Below are 16,894 nucleotides of genomic sequence, written 5' to 3'. Positions count from 1 at the left end.
GGACAAAAATGGAGTAAGCTGCATTTGAAATAAATCATTTACAAGAAAAAGAAATTATTAAATTCTCATAAAATTATATTTAATTATTATTTTTTATAAAATTTATATTTCAAACATGGAAAAGAGAAAGAGGGAAAGAGATAAGGGAGTGTTGAAAGAGATATAGTTAAAAATTTAAAAACGAGTTAAGAGATAATTTTTTTTTGTAGTTTATTATACATTAAATTAAAATCAATAAAATTTTGTATCAGAAATTGAAATTTAAATATCACACGGTTATATATTATGGACCACAAGTGTAATTTATCCAGAATAAGTTGTGATAAAAATTCAGAATTAATGAATAATTCTAAATAATTTATGAGTGCTTTTATACATTTAGAGTAAGTACATAGAATAAAAGGGAAAAGTAAATTTAATCCAATACATTTATGCCCTTATTGAAATCCGAACCTTCTCTCTGAAGAAATTGAGTTTCAGACATACAGATCAAAAGAATAACAAGTACTGAGAGATGACTGAAAGTAGGTTACCAAGCTTTCCGAAAAAAAAAAGAAAGTAGGCTACCAAGCCCAAGTGAACGGTGAAGTATCTTTTTGAAAGTGAGAGAAAAATAAAAGGAGAACTAAAATTGATGTCAAAAGGGCATATCTGAAATTTAAAAAAAAATCATATTTATTAAATTAGGATCAAATTGGCCAATGAGCTGCCGATTGAGCTAATGAGCTGATGAATTAGTTCGGATTTATAATTGAACCAGATAAGAAAGTAATTTGGCATGATTTAATCGACTCAGCGATTGAACAAGTAAATCAGTGTAACTCGATTGACCCAGCTAGTTCAATTATTCAATAGAATCTCTCTTTTTTATTTTTTTTTTATTTTTAATATATAGAATTGAACTCAAAATATCATTAAAAGTCTTTAAAATCAAAACCACTTAAGCTAACTTGATAATATACACTTAATATTTTATAAATATTAAAAAGATAATTACACATTTATAAAATTTTTTATATATTATATTACTTAAATACTTTATATAAAATTTAAAAATATAATTAAAATTTATTAAAAATAACTTAATAAATATTAAAGTTTTATTTTAAATAATTAAAATTTAATTAATTATATTTATTTATATTAATATATACTATATTTAATTAATTTTTAATAATTCACTGGTTAAACTATTAATCCACTAATTAAACCGTTGACTTATTCGGTTGATTCCTTTGCCGGATCAACTTCCGAACGAAGTTTAATACAACTGAAACAAACTTGAGAAAAATAGGAAGTCAAGAAAATTGATTAGTCTTATCAATGGAGAGTTGTAATAATGGTTTTATTATCTATAAAACAAAAGATGCAAGCTATAATGGATCCAAAGAGGATTGGGAGGGTCAGCCTCTTCCAAAAATTTTAATTTGTAATTAGAAGTATGTTCAATATGGATACAATCTCATATTTTATAATAAAAGATTTCGATTAAAAATTTAAAATGTTAATATTTTTTATTGAATCAATTAAATAAAAAATTTATAAATGAACTCATATTTTAAAACTTAAAAGGATTTTTTTATTAATTTCTTAAATTAAAAACTTAATAGCTTATATTTTTTAAAATAATTTTTAAAATATTCAAATTATAAATGAAGTATACCGAATGACACTTAAATTTATATGTTATGCTTGTCATTAGTTCCTAAATTTAAATATAAAACAATTAAATTTAAATGTTGCGTCTATCTTTATTCTTATCATCTTCCTCTTCTCTGGCATTCTCATGGCTTCGACTCCAACCACTAGGATACTTTGTCACACCTTATCCTTCTATAAGGCATAATATGATCCTGTAGAATACCTAATGAACTACCGAACTTCACCTACCGATAACTCATTAAGTACCCTACAAGGGATTTTAAAATAATTTTCTTATTTTTGATAAGTGGTGAGCATTTCTAATAAGTATTTAAAACATGTAATTAAGTGGAAGGCTAGTTGGAAATTTTGGCCCATTTTATTTTTCCGCAAATTTTATAAAAATTTTGACAGAGTTCTGTCTGTATTTTGAGAAATCAATTCTTCAAATACCGATAAAAAGCACTTCTAAAAATTTTTCTCAACAACTGCTTCAATTTCATACTCAATCTCAATCAATTTCTCAACACATTTATCAACTTTCAAATTTCAAATCCACTATCCAATGATCATCAAAATACTAACAATCCATTTCATTCAATTTAAATAAAATAGTTCCATTCATATTTCATTAGAGACAAAACAATTTAGACACATTATTACAAAATTTACATTAAGAGAATTTTAAACTACTATATATATTACAACTTTATACAAATTTTATACAAACTGCTTAAGACCCATTTTTACATGTCCATACATTTATGTGCAATATATACATCAAAAGAATTATTTACAGTTAGGGTATAAATTATACCCGAAGACTTTAAGCTGATAGCTCCTCACGCCTCAGCAGCTCAATCTGCTGCTCCTCTAGTCTCTGTATCTGCGACAACAATAGAAGCTTTCACTGAGTACTAGGACTCAGTGGTGCACAACATACTAAAATAATCTTTATGCAAATTATAAATCATATTTATTCAAAAATTTAACTAAACATGAGCATTAAACACAAAACATGAATTATGAGGTTTTAATGCAAACCAAGTTCATTTCGAATTATCAAAACACGTTTCATAAAACCCACAGTTAGATCATGCCATTCGAAACAATAGAGTCTCAATAGCCAGAGGCTAAAGAGAAATCACATCACAAGGCTAGCTAGCTCAAATATATGAATATCCATTCACATCCTCTTCTACTGGCACACCTCAACACTTCTCCAGAGAAGCAATCAAAATTCGAAACTAATTACCCCCACTAGTCGTGCTAGTGAGGTGTTCAAATATATGGTCATGACACTGTGGTTTCAAAACTTATCTTAACAATTTGCTAAACATTGTCATTTCAATATACATAATAACTTTCAACAATTTAAATCAAAACATCATAAGAATGCCATAATTCAATATTTCACATTATTCAAAATAGTATGCAAAAGATGATTATAAAAAGTATACGTTGTGCACAAATCTCAAACGAGTCACCTGTTAGCCTTGACTCGACTCCTCGGGTTCTGTCCCTATATTCTTTTCCACTGAAACACACAATTTCACAGTGTTTCAGTACCATAACTTAGCATAAATCCAATAATAAATTTAACTTCACTTTTACCTAGCTCTAACGTGCTAAATTCGACGTTCTTGAAATTTTGTGTTTCGGGTTACTATTCATTGTACTATTCAAGTCAAATTATTGACTTTCTAAGGCTTAATAGGTATGGGAATTCCAACTTTACCCACATACCACATTTTGGTCACTAAACTTGTTAGTTTTGGTCATTTTCTCAAAACTTAGGTCTTTTAGGCAAAATTGCTAAATTTTCAATTTTGGTGTCCCTAATTGTACTGTTTCATTGGTCAATTTACTGTTGGAATTTGGCAAAACTTTCTTCATAGAAAATGTTCCTTATTGTCTTAAGTTTATTCTCCTTTTTGAATCACCCCAATTGGAGTTTTGTAGCTCAAGTTATAAGCAAATTATGTTTACTGTTCATGTTGCAGAATTTTATTCTGGCAGATTATTGATTCCAACTTCATTCAGTAATTTGATCAAGTTAAGTCCATAATTTGGTCTAATTTTCTTCATATGAAATGTTCTACTATGTATTAGGTTTCTATCGGTTCAAGAATCGCCTAAATCAGAGTTTTCTCGAGAGAGTTATAGCCATTAGAACTTTACTGTTCAAATAGAAATCTGCAGTTCTGCAGATTCAGGTCACCAACTTTGCTCAGTAATTTGAGTGGGTTAATGGCATAATTTGGATTTGTGTTCTTCATGAAAGTTTTATGTCTATATCTCATTTAACCACTGGTAAAATTTCATGTCATTTTGACCTGCCTAGCTCGAGTTATGACCAAATGAATAAATACTGTTCATTTAGTCAGTTTGTGCAGAGGCAGCCTGCGATTTTCCGACTTCGGCCACTTTGTTCACTAGGTTTTAGTCACTTTTTGAGCAGGCTTCCTAAATGAAAATTGTGTCATTTAGTGCCTATTTTTATCCCCAATTGGTCCCATATCCATTGAACTTGTAAAATTTCATTTTTGGTCCCTCAAAGGAAATTTTAGTCATGCTGCCAGCACATGACCTTATCCAATCCGAATTGGCTTTTAATTCCAACACTTCTAACACACCTCATTTGGTCACAAATGACCATTTTTCACTTCATATTAGGTTAAAGACACCATTTACAAATTTCTCCAAAATTTTGCCTCAAAACCCTAGGTTTCAAATCCTAACCACACTAATTCATTGTAATTAACTAATTCAAAGCATATAAACACAATCTTTCAACTCATTCAAGCATTTTAACATGTTTAACTCACTCAAACTCATGCAAATCACTCTCCCCTCCCTGCTGGACGAATTTCAGTTTAGTCCCTCATACATATTTTTTTTCATTTTAAGCATATTACAAGCTAATTCAAGCTGAAAACACAACAAGTAAACTAATTTTGCACCTTAAATCACTAACCTTTGTGTAGCAACTTCTAACTCCCCTTTTCTCTAATTTTCTTTCTTCTTTTCTTCTTTCTTTGATGACCAATCTTCTTCTCAAGTTGCCTAGACAAGCTTTAACTATGGTGGCTTACTTTTCTATGGTGAAATCTTATAATATGCAAGCTCAAAATTGAGCTTTAATGGAGGTTTTGGTGTGGGAGAGAGAGAGTGACGTTTTTGAAGAAGACTTGTGTTTTTTTTTTCTTTTCTTTTCTTTTCTTTTGTCTTTTATCTCTTTAGGAAGACCAAAAATTTATTTAATTAATTTATTAATTATATGACTTATGGCATCATGCATGATATCATGCATGATGTCATCTTCCTACACCTTTTTAACTTTTTCATTTTCTCTTCCCTTTTTTTTTTCAATTAGTTCTTTAATTTAATTCTCGATCCCGAAGTTTTCTTTTCTTCGATTTTATTTGACAGTTAGGCCAGGAGTTAGCTCTCGGAGTCAATTGACCAAATTGCCCTTCGCCGGTTCAATCCGGTTTGAAAATAATTCTATATTTCTTCCGGTTCCCTGACCTAATTATTTGACTGGCTTAACAATTCTTTTTCGTGATTTTCTCTTTTCCACTGTGTTCGTAATGGTCCTAAGGACCGCGGCGTCACATTTTACGGTTCGAATTTGAGTTTAAAATGACTTCGCAGTCCTTCCCGAGAAGATCACCCATTGCTGTGACTCTCGGCTCGTTTAACTTCTTATGTTCTATTTTTCTTGTTTATACTTAACTAATTGGACATTACTAATTATTTGTGTTTATAGCTTCTCTAGTTGCCTTGAGTGTGGTTCTAATCCCCTAATTGTCCGGACCGACACCGATCACCGGAATAATAAAATATACCAGGCTATACAAATGGAGTGTTACATACTTCATGGTTCTCCTATATTTTTCTTGTCAAGGCCAATCAATTCATAAGCCTTAAAAAGGCTGACAATTCAACACAAGCGGTGGTTGTGCTTTTTTTCTATCTTATTCAAGAGAGCATTGTTGGGTACAAAAAGAAGAGCATGTCCTTATTGTCACTGGTTGAAAGAGATATCTCATGTACTTTATGGTCCCAAAAAAAATTGAAGATTGCCCCAAATGTAACACCCTACTTCTCTATTTTGATAGATATGAAAATGGCTCTTCATGAATTGGATTTTTTTTGTCTCTTTTGCCCTCAATTAATTTCTATGGTTCTAGTGTCATTAGAGCATTAATTTCTTCTCTCTGGTTTCTTAAGGGTGCCATTGAAGTCACTGAGCTAGGACTATGTAATTAATTTCAAATTTTGATTTTTTTTTAGTTTGAAATTCAAAAATTAGCTAGATTTCGTCATGGTGGTTCATGTAAATGTAAATTTAATTTTGAATTGTTTTGTTATATTGATTTATGATGAAGTTTGTTTTATTGTGTTGAAGTAGTTCTGTTGGTTTAGTTTAAGGGCTTTTGGGTTTGCAATAGAGATTAGGAGAGGGAGAAGCAATTTGGATTTGGTTTTGTGAATGAGGTAAGCATCGGTTGTTTAATGGAGAAGGACATTGGATGTGTTTGAATGGAGAAAAAGACAGAGATGGGAGGAAGGAGATAGAGATAAGAGATCGTATTGAGAGAGGACCGAGAGAGAGAGAGAGAAAAAAGGAAAAAAAATATTTTTTATTTTTTGCACAATACTGCCAAGTTAATCCGAAGACCGGTGATAATAAGTGAGAAGGAGTTTATTGTTAACTAATCAAAGTTCATTGAATTTTATGCTACAAAATAAAATTTAAGGACAATGTTATTACAATACTTTAAGTTCAGGACGACCTGTAAAATTTATCCCGGTAGTCGATTGTGGCAAGGAGGATAGTTGGATTGGCAATCGTTCTCCTCTAACAGTGGTATGAATAGAAATTTGTGGATGCCACGGGATTAATTCTTTTTTACCAGCTTTTGTTGTACAGGTAGTATACCGGCTTCATTGATTCTTCCAAGTCTTGGCATTTTTCAAGATTCATACTCCTGAGCTATCTCCATGATGCATCAAAGGGATTTTGAGTGAATGATACCTTGATCCTTCAAGCATAAATTACTCTCACTTCTATTACTGAAGGTCTCCTATGATTATAACTGAAATCTTTTGCTGTGAGTGCTTGGAAACCAATTCTCAAGTAATACCGGTAACTTATCATTGGAAAAGTTATGGATAACTTACACCAACCACTACTAAATTAAAATTTAAATTCTATTAAAATCATAAAAAATCAATTTATTATAATTAAATAACTAAATTTTAATTTTATTTTAATTAGATCTAATTTAATAAATTTTAATCAGCTATTTAACAAAAAATTGACAAACATTTATTATTATTCTTTTATTAATTAACCTGATCTCAAATCATTTGGTGCCTATGAGACTAATGCATTATTAGCTTGTTAATGGAGACTAAAACACTATATAGAATCTTAAATTTAATTAATATCAAGCTAAGAAAATTATACATAATGCCTATTATAAATCATTTTCCATCTAGCAAGTTTCATTGGTTCATCCAAAGAGCACATATAGATGTGATAAGTAGCACAGATGCAACTCATTCAACTAGAACAACTCATAGAGTAAATAATGAGTACATTTAAAGATGTCCGGTTGATTGAAATTTTGTTTAAGGATTCAATTGACTATTTAAGAATACTTCGGAAGTTAAAATAAGCCTTTGATCATTAAATTATGGAAGCAGCGAATATTGCTTTCCTCTCTATGGGATAAAAGGGAACAACTATTGCTCCCAAGGCAAAGGCAAGTATAAAGTTAATAAAAATTATCAAGGCAAAGGCAAGCGTAAAGTCAATAAAATTATAAATTTACTCTCAAACACGAAAATGCCAATTAGATTGACAATTATTTTCTTTAACAATTAAACCGTTGCATGTGACCCGACTGCTAGTAGGGTACTTGACCCTAACGAAGAACAAGATTTATATATATATATGCGACCAAATAAGTAGCGAGATGGGTGTTGATATCTGGAGCAGGGTATATCAGCAAATATGGAAGAACGATTTCTTAACACAGTTGCTGCTGCCTCTAACAATGAAGAATCACACGGTAAAGAATCACCTTTTGTGTGTGTACATACATACACACACACACACACACACACACACACACACACACACATATATATATATATATATATATATATATATATTGAATTTATGATTATTCAAATCTGATTAATTAATTTCTGCGGCGAGAATAATTAGACCATAATTTTTTTTTTTTTATTTCTTACCTGTTTTGAGCAAGGCATTAGAATATCAAAAAGGAATGCGCCACCTTCTCACTACACGTTAAAGATTGAGTCATTCTCACAATTGTGTAAAATACTCAAGAAGACTGGACTTGAGAAGTACGAATCTGATGTTTTTGAATCCGGCGGCTACAAATGGTATTGGTTTGCAATTAATTCCACCAGTATTCACATGAGCATGGTGTCGTAACTTGTTAACGTTTGTGTTGCAATATTTAGGAAATTGGTGTTGTATCCTTCTGGAAATGTGAAAAGAGGTGGGAATGATCACATCTCTCTCTACGTAGCAATTGCTGAGGAAAATGCAATTCCTCCTGGATCCCAGTTGATGTGATCCTCAGATTTTCTATTTATGATCATATTCGAGACAAGTACTTGACAATCCAAGGTGGCTTTCCATTTAACCTCTTTTCTGTCTTAAAGTTATCAAATGCTCACAAAGGAAATAGATTAGACCATTTGACAGGACTGGATTTATTATTATCTTTTTCTGTTGATGCAGATAATAAAATGAGGCGTTACCATTCGCTGAAGACTGAAAATGGTTTTGACCAACTAATCTCACTCAAGATGTTCAATGATTCTTCTAATGGATATGTTGATGATGATTGCTGCGTTTTCGGAACAGAGATTCATGTTATTAAGTGTGAAGGCAAAGGGGAGAGATTTTCCATTGTAGAAGAACCTGATGATGGTACCTTTACATGGATGATTGAGAAATTCTCCACATTGCAAAAAACTCGCAATCGTTCAGAGGAATTTTCTCTTGCAAATCATAAGTGGTATGCTGCTGTTGGGTAGAAAACAAGAAACTTGAACACAGTGCTAGCTGTATCAAGTAAATTACTAGAAAATAGAAAGTAAAGGACACAAACAAATTGGAGAAAGAGCACTGTTAAATATATGTTCAAATAAACAAAACAATGACTCTTAAATAGCCACAAGATAACAATAAAATCAGAGAAATATGGCACTAACTGTAAGTGCTTTGACTCAACAAACTAAGAGAAATAATAGGAGACTAAACAGCAACAAATTGACTAAGTGGTGCTAACAGAAAACCACTAATGTTGAATCAGTCTTCAACACTCCCTCTTGATTCAAACTCACACAAAGCAAAACAGGAACAGAAGTGTGAATGTTTTTTGAGTGGGAGTGCTTTGGTTAGAACATCTGCAAGTTGTTCTTCAGTACTGCAATAATTTAGGACAATTTGCTCAGTTGCGACTAGCTCTCGAATGAAGTGATGACGGGTGTCTATGTGCTTTGTCCTCCCATGAAAAGCTGGATTCTTTGCCATCGAAATTGTGGACTTGTTATCTGAAAAAATCTCAGTTGCTCCCTCTTGTTCTTGACCAAGATCTTTCAGTAACCTCCGAAGCCAAATAGCTTGACAAGCTGAAGCAGTGGCAGCCATGTATTCTGCTTCTGACGACGACAAGGCTGCTGTTGGTTGTTTCTTTGAGCTCCAAGACACTGCACATGAGCCAAGAAAAAAAATCTGTCCAGAAATACTTCTTCTATCTTCAAGAGAATTGGCCCAATCGCTGTCTGTGAAACCTTTTAACTTGAAATCTGAATTAGCAGAATTAGCAGTATACCATAGACCAAAATTTTGAGTTCCTGCAACATACCGCAAAATTCTTTTTGCTGCTCCAAGATGAACCTTTGAAGGATTATGCATAAATCTAGAAACAACACCAACAGGGAAGGCTATATCTGGTCTTGTGTGACATAAATAAATCAAACCACCCACCAAACTTCTATAAAACTTCCCTTCCGCAGGTTCCGAACCGTCATTAATTTGCAATTTTTCACTCACATTCATTGGAGTGGCTGTGGAATTGCAATTTAACATCTTAAATCTTCTAAGAAGATCAATTGCATATTTTTTTTGAGATATAAAAATCCCATCTGCCGCTTGAATAATCTCCACCCCAAGAAAGTAATGAAGCTTTCCCAAATCTGTCATCTCAAAAGACTTCATCATATTCTCTTTAAAATCAAAAACAAGTGAAGAAGATGACCCCATGTAAATCATATCATCAACATAGAGACAAACCAATAACAGATCATTCACTTGTTTTTTAAGATAAAGAGTTGGTTCATTTTCACTTCTAACAAAACCAGAATTTCGAAAATAAGCATCAATCTTACTGTACCAGGCGCGCGGCGCTTGTTTCAAGCCGTAAAGAGCCTTGCGCAGCTTATAAACTTTGCTCTCCTTGCCTTTGATTACAAACCCATCTGGTTGTGACACATAAACTTCTTCCTGCAAGTCCCCGTTTAAAAGCTGACTTCACATCAAATTGGAAAACAGGCCATTTCATTTGAGCTGCTAATGCTAGAGCAACTCGAACCGTTTCAAAACGCACTACAGGTGCGAAGGTTTCTTCGTAGTCAACACCGTACTGTTGGCGGTACCCTTTGGCCACAAGACGCGCCTTATATTTTTGGATTTTTCCATCTGCTTGGTACTTTGTTTTGAATACCCACTTTAAACCGATTGCTTCTTTTCCAGCAGGTAAGTCAACCAAATCCCAGGTACCATTTCTTTCAATTGACACCATTTCTTCCTTCATTGCATTACACCACACCTCTTTTTCTGCTGCTTCTCCATATGATGATGGATCAACATTTGCGAACATTGCAAACTGAATTATGTCTCCTTCGTCATCAATAGCATCATCTTGAATTACTTCAAAATCTCGCAAACGAGATGATGGCTGAGTTTGACGTCTTGGCCTGGCCTCCAATTGCAAAGAACTTTGAGCATTTGTTATGACATGAGAATCAATGGGCACTTCTTTCTGAACAGAAATATCATCTTCAATCTGAATTCCAGCAGTTGGTAATTTTTGATTCTCACACCAATTCCAGTTAACAAATTCATCAAACACTACATTCCTGCTAACAATTATTTTGCCACTAGTTGGATTGTACAGCCTATAAGCCTTTGATTGAGATGAATAACCAACAAAAATGCATTTCTCAGATTTACAATCAAGTTTTTGACGATTTTGTTGGCTAATTAAGGTATAGGCTATACAACCAAAAATCTTCAAATGACTTACAGAAGGCTTCTTACCAGACCACACTTCAAAAGGAGTCTTATTCCAAACTGCTCTTGTAGGAGAAATATTTAACAAATAAATTGAAGTTGCAACTGCTTCTCCCCACAAGCTATTTGGAAGATTTTTTGCCTGTAACAACCTTCTGGCCATTTCAACAGTGGTGCGATTTTTGCGCTCCGCTATGCCATTCTGTTCCGGTGTGTAGGGAGTGGTCAACTCCCTGTGAATGCCATTACTTTCACAGAAATCTTTAAATTCTCCAGATAGAAATTATCCTCCACGATGCATGCGAAGAATTTTTAGGAATTGGCCACTTTGTTTCTCAACCATAGCTTTGAATTTTAGAAAATTCTGAAATGTTTCTGCCTTGCTATCCTGAAAATATACCCAACTGAAACGACTAAAATCATCAGTAAATAACAAAAAATATTGAGATCCACCAATAGATTTTGTTGGCATCGGTCCACACAGATCGGCATGTACGAGCTCAAGACATTTAGATGCTCTCCAAGACTTCCCAATCGGAAATGATTTTTTGCTCTGCTTCCCGAAAATACAGCCTTCACATAGCCCAAATGATTCAATTTTGGGTAAACCAAAAACCATTTCTTTTCTGCTCAACAATTTTAACCCCTTTTCATTGAGATGTCCATACCTTAGGTGCCACAAGGTAGAGTCATGCAGTTTCTCGCCTGACCAATCCACACCTCTCAACGGAAACATCAAGTGGAAATAAATTATTTCGAGCCATGGGAATCGTAAAAATAATTTGGCCTGTTTTCTTTTCTTTAATTTCACAACAATCATTATCAAACAAGACCGAATATCCTCCAGTCATTAACTGACCAACACACAATAAATTATTCGCCAAGCTCGGAGCAAAATAAACATCATCAAGAAACTTTACATTACCATTTTGATTCCGAATGGCAATAGTACCTCTTCCTTCCACTTTGATTTCATGATCATTCCCAAGCTTTACTTCTGTCTTAAAGCTTTCATCAAGTTGTTTGAATGCAGATTTTTCACCAGACATGTGGTGTGAACTGCCGCTATCGACGTACCAAACTTCCGTTGCCACATTCACCATATGTTCTTTAGCCATGAATAGCTTTTCTTCAACCTCCGCTTCTGCGTAGTTCGCTTTCTCCTTCCTTTTTAGCTTCCAACAATCTGCTTTCACATGGCCATAACCTTTACAATAGTAGCACTGAACATTACTTTTGTACTGTTTTTGTTCATCACTGGACTGCCGATAATCAGCTTGTTCATTGGACCTTCCTCTGCCTCTGCCTTTACCACTTGCTCTACCACTGCGACCTCCTCTATTGGACTCCTTGCCTCTACCAGATGAAGAAGAAGCTTTGGCTTGAAAAGCTTTTTCATCCACTTTACCAGATGATCTGCTGTTCATTCTTGCTTCATGAGACTGCAAAGACCCTTTCAAGTCATCAAAAGAAAGAGTAGTCAAATCTTTTGATTCCTCAATTGCAACTGCAACATGATCAAATCTAGGAGTTAAACTCCTTAGAATTTTTTCAACCACAACTTGGTCAGTAATCTTTTCAGAATACGACCTCAACTGGTTCACAATTGTGGAAACTCTAGACATAAAAACTTGTATCGTCTCATCTTCTTTCATCAACAAATTCTCGAAGTCACGGCGTAGTGTTTGGAGCTTAACAGTAACTGCTTTGCTCGTGCCTTGGTACTCTTTCTGTAGAATTTCCCACGCCTCTTTAGCAGTACTCGCCGCTGAAATTCGACCAAAAATTTCTTCACTAACGACTTCTTTGTATCTTTGTAAAGGGCCTTATTATCCCTTTTCTTATTCTCTTTCAATTTTGTCGCATCGATGTCGGGATCTGCAAAACTGTTTCCACCAAATCCCATAATTCTTGGGATCGAAAAAGTGTTTTCATTTTAATGCTCCAGTAATATTTTACACCATTAAAAATGGGTATGAGTGGTTGCAGAGAAGCTGAGACACCATTCATAGCCATAAGCTAAATTCCTGTTGTGTTTCACTCCCTCACGTGTTTCTCTCGTACTCTCTATTTGAACTCACACTAACCCAAACAAGAACCGTCTGTGCTCACGATACCACAATGTTGGGTAGAAAACAAGAAACTTGAACACAGTGCTAGCTGTATCAAGTAAATTACTAGAAAATAGAAAGTAAAGGACACAAACAAATTGGAGAAAGAGCACTGTTAAATATATGTTCAAATAAACAAAACAATGACTCTTATATAGCCACAAGATAACAATAAAATCAGAGAAATATGGCACTAACTGTAAGTGCTTTGACTCAACAAACTAAGAGAAATAATAGGAGACTAAACAACAACAAATTGACTAAGTGGTGCTAACAGAAAACCACTAATGTTGAATCAGTCTTCAACAACTGCCAGCCCAGGATAGATGATTTGTTTTTATTGATTTTGTAATGATTGTGGGTAATGATTTCAGGCGCTTGCTGTTATATCCCAAAGGAGATTCAATGGCAAGAGGCAAAAGTGTGTCACTCTTTTTAGAATTACTTAACAACAGTGCTCATCCTCATCAAAGAGTGTATACAGAATATAAGCTGACAGTAAAAGATCAGGTCCGGGAAAGCCATCATGAGATTAAGGGTAAACTAATTTAGATTCTGTATTAACACAAGTATGTGATTTCTCTGTGCCTGCAGTGTAAATAGTTTCAAAACAAACTTCTGATACAAGTTTCTCAATCCTCATGACAGGAAGTGATTGGTTTAACAGCAAATCAGGCGATGATTGCTGGGGATGTTCTGAGTTCATGCCGCTTAATGATATTTATAATGCATCAAAGGGATTTCTAGTGGATGATACATTGATTGTTGAAGCACAAATTTCCCTCCTCGCAGATGTTGGGGGAATTTACCGTACAAGGGTGAGTTAGAAATAAAAATTACTAAAAAAGGGTGCGGCATGAAAAATTTACGAGATCAGGGTGAGGAAAGTCAAGAGCCCTAAAAATGCTAGTATCAGTAGCGTTTTAATGTTCAAAACGCTATTAATAATAGCGTTTTGTGCGGATGGCATCCAAATTAAAAAAAAAAAGCTAGACGCTAGCGTCCAATTTTTGTTTTAATTTTTTTAATATTTTAAATAAAATATAAATATTATTTTAGTAAATAATATTATAATAATTAATAATATATATTATAATATTTTTATTATAAAAAATTATTTTTTAATTTAAAATTAAATTAAATTTTAATTAAATAAAAAATTAAAAATATAAAATATTATTATAATAAAAAAAATTAAAAAATTTAAATGAAAACCTGGACGCTACTGTAAGTAGCGTCCAGCTTCTTATTTAATTTTTAATTATTTTATTTTTATATTTTAAATAAAAATATAAATATTATTTTAATAAATAATAGTATAATAATTAAAATCATATATTATAATTTTTTATTATAAAAATTAATTTTCAATTTAAAATTAAATTAAAAAAATATAAAAAATTTGTATTGTAATTTAATTTTAATTTTTAATTTAATTTAATTTTTAATTGAAAAATAATTTTAATTTTTTATTTAATTAAAAATATTATTTTATTAAATAAAATCATAATATTTAATATTATGCATTATAATATTTTTATTATTATAAAATATTATTTTTTAATTTAAAATTAAATTAAAATTTAATAAAATAAAAAATAAAAAAAATAAATAAAAAGTTTAAGAAAAATTGGACGCTACTATAGGTAGCGTCCAATTTTTCTTTTAATTTTTAATTATTTTATTTTATATTTTAAATAAAATATAAATATTATTTTAATAAATAAAATTATAATATTTAATAATATATATTATAATATTTTTATTATAAATATTATTTTTTAATTTAAAATTAAATTAAAATTTAATAACATAAAAAATAAAAATAAATAAATAAAAAGTTTAAGAAAAATTGGTTTTTTTTTTATTTTTAATTATTTTATTTTATATTTTAAATAAAAAATAAATATTATTTTAATAAATAAAATTATAATATTTAATAATATATATTATAATATTTTTATTATAAATATTATTTTTTAATTTAAAATTAAATTAAAATTTAATAACATAAAAAATAAAAAAAATAAATAAAAAGTTTAAGAAAAATTGGACGCTACTATAAGTAGCGTTCAATTTTTTTTTTAATTTTTAATTATTTTATTTTATATTTTAAATAAAATATAAATATTATTTTAATAAATAAAATTATAATATTTAATAATATATATTATAATATTTTTGTTATAAATATTATTTTTTAATTTAAAATTAAATTAAAATGTAATAAAATAAAAAATAAAAAAAATAATTAAAAAGTTTAAGAAAAATTGGACGCTATTGTAAGTAGTGTGCAATTTTTTTTTTAATTTTTAATTATTTTATTTTATATTTTAAATAAAATATAAATATTATTTTAATAAATAAAATTATAATATTTAATAATATATATTATAATATTAATTATTATAATATTATTTATTAAAATAATATTTATATTTTATTTAAAATATTAAAAAAATTAAAACAAAAGCTGGACGCTACTTATAGTAGCGTCCAGCTTTTTTTTTTTTTTTTTAATTTGGATGTCATCGCATAAAACGCTATTATTAATAGCGTTTTGAACATTAAAACGCTACTGATATTAGCGTTTTTAAGATTCTTGACTTTTCTCACCCTGATCTCATAAATTTTTAATATTACACTCATTTTTAATCATTTTTATTTTTAACTCATCCTTATACGGTAAATTCCCCTAGATGTTGAACCCCTCTCCCAAAAAATCAATGCTTTAAATATGAATAGTAATGTATTACTGTGTGCCAGTGCTTTTCGTGCTATTGTTTTCTTATGAGCCAGTGGCCCCAACTAAGATGATAATGGTGATGTTTAGCTTGAGGAATTTGGCAAACCAATTACTCTGTTACAGGCATAAAGTTTATTAATATTATATATGAATATTAATATTATCAGGTGTCAGTTCGAACCTTCACCCCAATTCCTCTGTAAAATAATAATAATAAAATAAAATAAACCTTGGATTTACTTAGACCAAAGTCTAGGTCATATTGACATTTAAATTTTTCTTGTCAAGCACGCTACAGGAAGAATCATAGGGCTCCAAGCATCGGTGAGTGAAGATCGAGAAGTGCTATGAATGGGTTAAGTGGGAATATAATGGCTGCACAATTAGAAAATTCATCCCTTACTTATTAATTCTTCAAGGTCCCAGAATTCGACGATAGCATGCAAGAAAAATCAACTTCACTGCAAAGACTCTTTTTATTTGGGTTTGAACATGAATGGTGGCAATTTTTGATATTGAATCACAGTTCATTTTGTTGATATTTCAATTCAAAATTTTTGTTGTAGAAATTTTTAAGAAATTTATTCATAAATTGAAAATTTTGTTCTGATTTATCCATGGGTTGAATTCTCATTATTAGTTTTGGATAATTTGAGAGGGAGACTGACAAAAGATAGAGTGAGAGAAACAGAGACACCATACTAATTGAGAAAGAGGAAGGAGACAAGGGAGTGTTGATAGAGACAGAAAGAGACTTAAAAATGAGTTGAGTTGAGTTTTGGAATTACAGTATTAGCATATAGATCACCAACTGAATAGTAATGAAAGGGATGAATGAAAGTGGGTTACTAAGCTTTCGAAAAAATAAATAAATAAAAATAAAAGAAAGAAGGTTACCAAACCCAAGTGAATGGCACGTCTTTTTAAAAGTGAGAGAAGAACAGAAAATGACTATTATATATATCTTAATAAAATTAATTATTTAATTTTTATATTTTAAAGTATATATTATTTAATTTTTATATATTTTTTAAAATTATTTAA

General features: G+C 31.0%; 2 protein-coding genes across 2 annotated transcripts in view; one reads left to right on the top strand and one right to left on the bottom strand.

The window, feature by feature from the left end:
• The window catches only part of LOC110631969 (purine permease 3-like), a 92,300-nt gene that overhangs the window by 62,561 nt on the left and 12,845 nt on the right, over positions 1-16,894 (bottom strand). The gene's annotated exons all lie outside the window — the stretch shown is intronic.
• LOC110632000 (uncharacterized) lies at positions 7,609-13,931 on the top strand. The gene is made up of 7 exons (XM_058134326.1): positions 7,609-7,727; positions 7,929-8,070; positions 8,152-8,256; positions 8,300-8,303; positions 8,356-8,714; positions 13,479-13,642; positions 13,753-13,931. The coding sequence occupies exons 1-7, from the start codon at positions 7,670-7,672 to the stop codon at positions 13,929-13,931; spliced, it is 1,011 nt and encodes a 336-aa protein (XP_057990309.1). The 5' UTR covers positions 7,609-7,669.

The sequence above is a fragment of the Hevea brasiliensis genome, chromosome 14 (assembly GCF_030052815.1).
Source record: "Hevea brasiliensis isolate MT/VB/25A 57/8 chromosome 14, ASM3005281v1, whole genome shotgun sequence".
NCBI classification, from domain to species: Eukaryota; Viridiplantae; Streptophyta; class Magnoliopsida; order Malpighiales; family Euphorbiaceae; genus Hevea; species Hevea brasiliensis.
The sequence above is the reverse complement of the archived record's forward strand: the minus strand, read 5'-3'. Positions and strand labels throughout refer to the sequence as shown.

Coding starts and splice junctions, on each gene's coding strand:
- LOC110632000 (XM_058134326.1), top strand. CDS start 7,670: ATGGAAGAACGATTTCTTAACACAGTTGCTGCTGCCTCTAACAATGAA. Junction 8,071..8,151: donor GAATCCGGCGGCTACAAATG/GTATTGGTTTGC, acceptor TGCAATATTTAG/GAAATTGGTGTTGTATCCTT. Junction 13,643..13,752: donor AAGCCATCATGAGATTAAGG/GTAAACTAATTT, acceptor TCCTCATGACAG/GAAGTGATTGGTTTAACAGC.